This window comes from Punica granatum, chromosome 2, assembly GCF_007655135.1.
Source record: "Punica granatum isolate Tunisia-2019 chromosome 2, ASM765513v2, whole genome shotgun sequence".
In the NCBI taxonomy this organism is placed as follows: Eukaryota; Viridiplantae; Streptophyta; class Magnoliopsida; order Myrtales; family Lythraceae; genus Punica; species Punica granatum.
In genome coordinates this window covers 27499488-27508107 of record NC_045128.1, presented here as the reverse complement: position 1 = coordinate 27508107, position 8620 = coordinate 27499488, and the positions used below count along the sequence as shown (strand labels likewise).

Genomic DNA, 8620 nt, shown 5'->3' with positions numbered 1-8620 from the left:
ATAAGGTAAAATGAAACATTCTCGAACTTCAAGGATTGTGGATCCTCATTGCCACATGGTGTGATGCTCAGGTTATCTATTTTTCCGGATATTCTCTGAAATAACACGCTATAACGATTTGAGGGCACTGCGGGATGTTCTCAATATTCAGGGATCAGATCATAATATTTAAAAGTATGAGGATCATTGGATGAGGACCACAAACTTGTGGATCACATAGCAGAAGGGCTGGGGCCCACGGAGGGAATCCCGAGTTTTGCCCTTCCAAGAAAGAATATAATCAATAGACGCCGCTGAGAAGCTAAGCTCATTAACTTGCTTGGGAAGTTGACTCAGAGAGAAGCATCTGTTAACGGTTTAAGATGCTGTCTCTCCTTAGAAGGCTGGAAGAAGCAGCAAGTCAAGCGAGAGAGGGGACTCTTTCTTGACTCGGAGTCCGTCTCTTCCTCTCCGTAACCGGCATTATCCTCCCCCTCCTGAGCTTCACCGTACACCGGTGAGGGCTCCCCTTCTTGAGCTGGTAATCTTCTTTAACTCGGAACCCTAGCCTGTCACTGTAGATATATAGTACTGACAGAGTGAATGAAGAGGCTTGACCCTTATGCTTTAGTCTCTATGGTTGCCACTTCTTTGACTGTGAACCAGTAGCGACCGCGTTAGATGATCATGCTTTAGTTCGATGATCGACTGTGTTCAATCACATTGGACTAAGAGCGGCAGGGTGCATACGTTCTAGTTCTTTATTGCTGAAATGTCCGATAAATATAGTTCTGGGGGATGACATTTTTGAGGACTGATAATTCTATTTCTCCCCATTATCATTCCATTTAAATGAAGCATCATTTTTGCAGCTGATGCCAAATGTACCCAGAATTTGCTTAATTTTTCGGTTTGAGCTTCTCTCCTTTTGATACCTTGTGATTATGAAAGACGCGGATCTGTTTTAAAACTTGCGCTGGTTTTGGAGATTAGTAAGATATAAGCTAGCACCATAGTCACTACCTTTTTTCGAATATCGGTTGGGTTGAAATGGAAATTGCATATTTGTTAAGCGGATAGTATTTATATCTTGTAGATTCAAGTGGTATAACTTCAAACCGGTGCCTGTCAATTATGTATGTACAAGAGATCAAATTTGCCAGAGCTGTGCAGAAGTTAGCAGAGGAATGGTATATCGTTTTGCAGACATGAAAGGAAGTTCATTGGCTGAAAACTTACAACTTAAGGAAACTCAACAAAATTTTACTTGCCTACCATTTTCTATTGCAGAAAGGGGTAAATGTAAGCATAAACTTGTCATTGTTGCTCGAAGAATTAGTGGGCATAATGAACAAACACTCCAAAAAAAATAATAAAATATAAAATAAAATAGAGAAAATCAGAGAGACAATTGAGTAGCATCTGCATGTATGTAAGGAGTACCTCTCACCTTTACGAAGAACTGCATGGAGACAAGTTTCCGTTAAGGTGTTTTCTGAAATTAAGAACGTGTGTGACTCTAATACGAGATATTCAAGTAGTGATCGGTGGGGCAGCCTTGGAATTAGCCTCCATGTATGGGGTGCCTCAAGGGGATGCACTTCGACGCACCCCGGCTGCCCCATTGCAGAGAAGTCCTGTGATGGGTCGCTAGTGTCCCATCACTACTGATGGCCAGGCCTGTTTTCTATGATACCAAACCACCAGGCTTTGGGTGGGCGGCCAATTTTATGGTTCCATTGTTTCTCCTTTTTTATTTTTTTCCTTATATTGATTTAGTCTCTTTAATTTTAAGAACTGTTAACCTTTAATCCTGAAAATAGTGAAATTCTTTTTTCTATTACTATTATTAAAAATGAATATTACTTTTCCCAAAAAGAACCAAAAGAAAAAAAAAAGAATGTTTGGAAAATATTCTAGAATTCCACGTTGGTTGGACTTTGTGCCTACATCCCTAGTAGTTAATTGAGACTAAGGATCAATTAATATACCTGTCTCAGGACTTGAAGGACCAACATAATGTTATCGCCATATACACCCTTTATTTTTTTCGGTAGGTAGTCATTGATATACTTTACTGCTCTTTCATTAGAGCTTTCGACCAAAATGGTCTTCTTTTTGAAATTAATTTCCACAATAATCTTCCCAAAATATATTTCCCAAAGTAGACGTGTTATTTTCTTAATTATTCTTCATTCCCTAAACGTTTTTATTTGTTTCATTTAAATCCCTCTTGAAATTAGGTCTTCTATTTATTAGCATTAATGAATTATTTACAAGTTTGTCATTATACATGCTCTTAAATTGTATTACCATGAATCTAAATTTAAATTTTATGGAAAAAAAATTTTAGAGCTTAAGCTTCACGCTAAGATTTAAATTTTAAACATATATATTAAAATATTAAATATTTTACTTATTAATTATTTAATATATATTTAATAACAACCAACATTTATGTTATTAGCTTAAGTTTCTTACTAAGAGCCTTGCATTTATTTGATGAGTTGCTTGTTGGGAGTCTTCTATGTAAGAATTTGGGCATATGCTTAACCGTGATTGATCGTCATTGACTTCCCATCATTAAAGTACAGTAGGATTAATATAATTTACATGTCATCTATAGATACATATAGTAATATATAGTTAATATGCTCTAAAAGTATCAATTTTAAAATTTAATATTATTTTCTACAAAGATTTTTAAATTTTCTTCTTAATTTTTAGGAAATACTTCATATAAGGACCATCCGATTTTTCTACGCCTCGAATGATGTATCTTTTCATAATAGATGTTCATGCTTTAAAAAATTATAAATAGATATTGTATTAAGTTCTTTTACTCGTATCTTAGAATTGCTACGATACAAGTATATTTACTTATATATTTCACATTAATAATGTAATAATGAAGAATCTGATGTATTAAATTTTTATTTAGTTTTATTGTTTAAAATTTACATTGTTGAAAAATTTAAGACGTTTCTAATTTCGTTGTAATCATCGAGTCTTGAATTTCTACAAAAAGAACAGTATATAATTATGTAATGTACACATTGACAGAAGAAGTTCGTTACGTAATGCTTATTATGTATATCTATCAATTATCTAATCTAAATGAAAAATGGTTAAATTTATTTTCATATTTTTATTTATACTTTTTGTACGTGATGAAAATCATTGTTTAAACTCTAATAATTTTTGTCCATGAAATTTAAATTTTGATTCATTATATAATGTATCAAGAATAAGTCCAATGACAATCTAACAAATAATACGTTAAGTGGAACAAGCGTCGGACTACTTAAACCAACAGACATTAGTTTTTTCTTTGGTAGTTGATCATATCTATATATGTGTGCATATAATTAAACATACAACGCGTGTGCCTGTATTATGGACCATTCTATTCATTCATCAACATATCCATATTAAATGCCTGCACAGTAATTATGGGAAAGACAATTAGTTTACTGTAACAGGGAGGTTGACTATCATCTCGTTTTGGTTCTTCTTGGTAGGGTGCAAACAAAGTGCAAGTATATGCCTGCACAGTAATTATGGAAAAGACAATTCGTTTACACGGCTTCCCTTCTTCTACGTCAGCAGAAAGAGTTAAGGAATTTTTAGAAAATATAATAGGCAAGGGAAGGGTTTGTGCCATTAAAGTCAGACAAGAGAAAAGCAGCAGTCGATTATACGCAATCGTGCAGTTCATGACAGTTGAAGATGCTGACAGAATAGTCCGTTTGGCCAGTAGACGACTGTGGTACAGAAAATCATATCTGACTGCTAGTGAGGCAGACCGAGATATCGTGCCCGAACGGAGAATGCCGTCACATAGTATACAAGGTGTAACGTTGCACTTTGGGTATCAGCTTTCCGAGCAGAATTTCTCCACCCTGTGGAAAGAGCAGAATGTTTCTGTTGATTTTGGGGTTGGATTGAGAAGATTCTACTTTGTTTTGCTCTATAATCAAGAGGAATATAAGCTTGACCTTTCACATGGGAACATCTGGCAAATTAAGCTTCATCAACAACGATGGCGCCGTCGCACAATTTATCTGCTCATTCAGGTTCTTTCATGGTTTTGAATAGTTACTATTCTTAGTTTTCTTTATTTGCTGAGGATAAATCATGGTATAATAATCCCAGTTACTACCGTAGGTCATGCACAGTCTCTTTTCATCACCTATAGTGTAATAATTTTGCAGCTTTTTAATTTTGTGGAGCCATGTAAAGCGTAGCGATGCATGACATGGTGAGAAATGATTGTAATGTTATGGCTCTGGCCAACTTCTTTACAAATGATTGTAGCTTTTCTTTTGTTTGTGATTAGGAATGGGATTGGCCAAGTAGACACATTTCTTACTTTAGATCGTTTAGATGATATTTGGCTGGTATGTATATTAATGGAGATTAGGAAATGCTGTTGTAACCCTCCCTTGTTTGATGATTTTCAGCTGCTCGGTGCTCCTCGTATATTCAGAAAAGCTGCAAACCCTTCACGTAATGTACTGGAGAGTCTTTTTTACAGCTATTTCAGGAATGGTTCAGATGACCAATGGGTGAGAACAACCGATTTTACTCCGTCTGCTTGTATCGGGCAATCTTCAGCAATGTGCCTGGAGATCTATCATGCGTCTGATCTCCCAGATTTTCAGGAAAATTTCGCTGCTTATAAGGAAATTAAAGGCATATTTGCTATGAAGAGTGGCTCCAGTTTCTCTCGTGATTTCAACCTAGTCCCTATCGTGGAGCCCCCCGTAGATGTTGATATTCCCTACAAGATACTATTCAAGATCAATCTGTTGGTGCAGAAGGGGTGTCTTCCAGGACCCTGTCTTGACTCTGCCTTCTATCGATTGGTCAATCCGCACAGAATTGACATCACTTTCATAGAATATGCTCTAGAGAAGCTGTGTTATCTAAAAGAATGTTGTTACCATCCGAAGAGGTGGCTGGAGGAGCAGTACGTGATGTGCATGATGAATATGAATCTGATACGGCAGCATCATATGCGGTCGCCTTTGATATCTTTAGATGAGGGCCTGATGTATGTTCACAGGGTTCAGATAACTCCTTGCAAAGTGTACTTTTCCGGTCCAGAAGTTAATGTGTCAAATCGAGTTCTGCGGAGGTACTCTGAGTATGCTGATAATTTCCTCCGGATCTCTTTCGTGGACGAAGATCACGATAGAATCCATTCCACAGTTTTATCTCGTGGTTCTGTGGCCGGCAGTGGTATGAGAACAGAAATTTTTAGGAGAATTCTGTCTACCCTTCAGAATGGAATAACCATAGGTGATAAGAAGTTTGATTTCCTTGCTTTCTCCTCCAGTCAGCTGCGTGAAAATTCTGCATGGATGTTTGCTCCTGTAGATGGATGCACAGCTGATACTATTAGGGAATCCCTGGGTGAGTTCCATCAAATCAGGAACGTGGCAAAATATGCTGCACGACTAGGCCAATCCTTAAGCTCATCCACTGAAACTCTTTCTGTGGAATGGTATGAAACTGAAGAAATTCCGGATATTGAGGTTATTTGTGGCAACAAGCGCTATATTTTTTCTGATGGGATCGGGAAAATATCTGATGATTTTGCAAAGAAAGTGGCAAAAAAATGCGGCTTTAAAGGTTATAATCCATCAGCGTTTCAAATACAATACGGGGGATATAAAGGTGTTGTGGCCATTGACCCGACCTCGCCTGTGAAGTTATCACTGCGCAGGAGCATGAGAAAGTATGAATCCTCAGACACGAAACTGAATGTCTTGGCATGGAGCAAGTACCAACCCTGCTTTCTAAACAGACAGATCATCACTCTCCTCTCAACTCTTGGCGTTCCCGATGGCGTTTTTGAGCAAAAACAGAGAGAAGCTGTGGACCAGTTAGACTCCATTCTAACAGATCCACTGAAGGCGCAGGAAGCTCTAGATCTCATGGCTCCTGGTGAGAATACTGAGGTCCTCAAGCAGATGCTTGTGTGTGGGTATGAGCCGGACAAGGAACCATTCCTGTCAATGATGCTTCGTACTTTCCGTGCTTCGAAGCTGTTTGTCCTGAGGAAAAAGACCGGGATTTTTATACCTGAAGGGAGATCAATGATGGGTTGCCTGGACGAGACCCAGACCTTAGAGTATGGACAGGTATTTGTGCAGTTTTCGCGTCGAAAACTGGGACAGTTGCAGGATAATACCTACATGCACACTGGTACAGCATCAGATGAATCTTTTGTCGTCCAGGGACAAGTAGTGGTCGCAAAGAACCCTTGCCTACATCCTGGTGATGTCCGAGTTCTCAGAGCTGTGAATGTACCAGCTTTGCACCATATGGTGGATTGCGTTGTTTTCCCCCAGAAAGGAATGAGGTACTTTGGTTGCATGTCTCTTTTCTTTTTATGTTATGTATATGATGTGTTGGAACAGACTTTCTACTTGGAGCCTATAGTCATTCAGTCATTGCAAAATTATCAGTCCCTCTTTGAGATCGTTATGCCTCTGGTTAACATTTCTGTTTTATCAGTCCCTCTTGTAATCTTCTTGTATACCTTTTTCTGAGTATGTAAGTCTCTGGATCAGCCAAAAGAAAGAATCCACTCTTTGTTCTTTGACCATGAAACAGATAACCTCACTGGATGTAGAGGCCAAAAGTTGAGCTTTATGACAATTTAGATGATATGCTGAGCTGAAAGTTATTAGCGGAATCAAAATTATATGTTAAGAGTAGCTGAGATGGTCATATACTTTGCTTCTTGTGTCTATATACGAAATGGGTTGGTAATCAACTATGCCTTTTGAACTGGATTTTGAGTTCAGGCCTCACCCAAATGAATGCTCCGGGAGTGATCTGGATGGAGATTTTTATTTTGTTTCTTGGGACTCCAAATTGATTCCTCCGGTTCAAGATCAGCCTATGGACTATACAGCAGCGCCGACGGTTGAATTAGACCATGATGTTCGGATTGAGGTACCACTGACTTTTTCTATTTAACTAGCTCCTCCATCTGACGATCTTGAAGGTCTTTACAATTGATCCCATAGGTAGTTTGCCCTCTGGTTACATGATATTGCATATCACTTAGACGTAGCTTCATGGAATCATTCATGTAATTGGTGTAGAGTCATAAATTGGCACGTTGTGATTTGGTTCTGTTGATCAACTAATCAGGAAATCATTGTAAATGCACTTTGTTACGTATCCTGAGGTGTACAAGATTAGAAAACAGGGAATAGTACGTGATTTTAAAATCACACTTTAACTTAATTCTACTCACAATAAAACAAAATAACTCATACAAAATCAAAGGGTGGACTCCATTTATATCACTCTTTTTCTACAACAAAATAAAATAACACATACAAAGTCAAATGGTGGGCCCCATTTATACCATTCTTTTTCAAAATCAAAATATGATTTTAAAATCATATTTTGAAACCAAACGCAGCATTATAGTTTGACCGTTGAGAGTCACAAAAATCAATCTGTAGTCCGGGTTGTTGCTTGAGCAGGAAGTGGAAGAGTACTTCGTGAACTACCTTCTCAATGACAGCCTGGGAATAATAGCTAATGCTCACACTGTGTTTGCTGACCGGAGCAGTGCAAAGGCAAGATGCCCAAAGTGTATCAAACTCGCAAAGCTATTCTCTGTTGCCGTTGATTTCCCCAAAACAGGCGTGCCTGCTGAGATCCCTCCCAATCTGTATGCTAAAAAATATCCTGACTTCATGAAGAAGCTCGACAAGTCCACCTATAAATCCAAGAATGTAATTGGGAAGCTTTTCCGAGAGGTGAGAGACATGACTCCCGATTCCCCTTCCCTCCGGACCTTCACGAAGGAAGAAGCTAGTTGGTCCTATGATCCTGATATGGAAGTTGAGGGCTTCAAGGATTACGTGGATGATGCTTTCTATTACAAGGGCAACTACGACTTCAAATTGGGCAACTTCATGGACTACTATGGGATCAGGACTGAGGCGGAGATACTTAGTGGAAACATCATGAAGTTGTCAAAGTCATTCAGTAAGAGGAAGGACTCGGAGTCGATCTCTATGGCTGTGAAGGCCCTGAGGAAGGAAGCAATGACATGGTTCAATGAGAAGGCAACAGGTTCAGACGGTTCGGAACATGAGAATTTGGACGCAAAGGCATCGGCTTGGTACTATGTCACATATCACCCGAGCTACTGGGGGGCCTATAACGAGGGTCTGAAGCGGGACCATTACCTGAGCTTCCCTTGGTGTGTCTATGGTAGGCTGATCAAAATCAAGAAGGAGAAGATCAAATCGAGGAGGTCTCGGTCTCGTGAAGATATCTTCACTCGTGAACTCAGCTTGTCTTGATATTCGTCTTGGGTTTGATTTGTATTATATTTATCGTACGTTGTTACTGATGTGTGAGGTTTGCCGCCGGTAATTCTCTTTCAAGATGAGCTTTCCCTATGGGAAGTACTGATTTGTGGCCCTTTATGGGCAAAACTATATATTAAGACTTGTATATCAGCATGGATTGACTGTTTAATAGAATTTTATCATTATATTTGAGTTTCGTATTTTATAATTTAAGCATGAAAAATATAAGCAGTAAAAGTTTAAGGAATGATCTCAGAAGAGGTGTAGTGCAGTGACGCTAGCCCTTGCCT

At 38.6% G+C, this 8620-nt stretch overlaps 1 protein-coding gene across 1 annotated transcript; it reads left to right on the top strand.

Moving 5' to 3' along the window:
* The first annotated feature begins 320 nt into the window (after nt 1–320).
* Nucleotides 321–8522, top strand: LOC116194175 (RNA-dependent RNA polymerase 1-like). Its single transcript, XM_031522927.1, has 5 exons — nt 321–520; nt 3501–4055; nt 4443–6349; nt 6798–6948; nt 7491–8522. The coding sequence occupies exons 2-5, from the start codon at nt 3540–3542 to the stop codon at nt 8319–8321; spliced, it is 3405 nt and encodes a 1134-aa protein (XP_031378787.1). The 5' UTR covers nt 321–520; nt 3501–3539; the 3' UTR covers nt 8322–8522.
* Nucleotides 8523–8620: the final 98 nt, after the last annotated feature.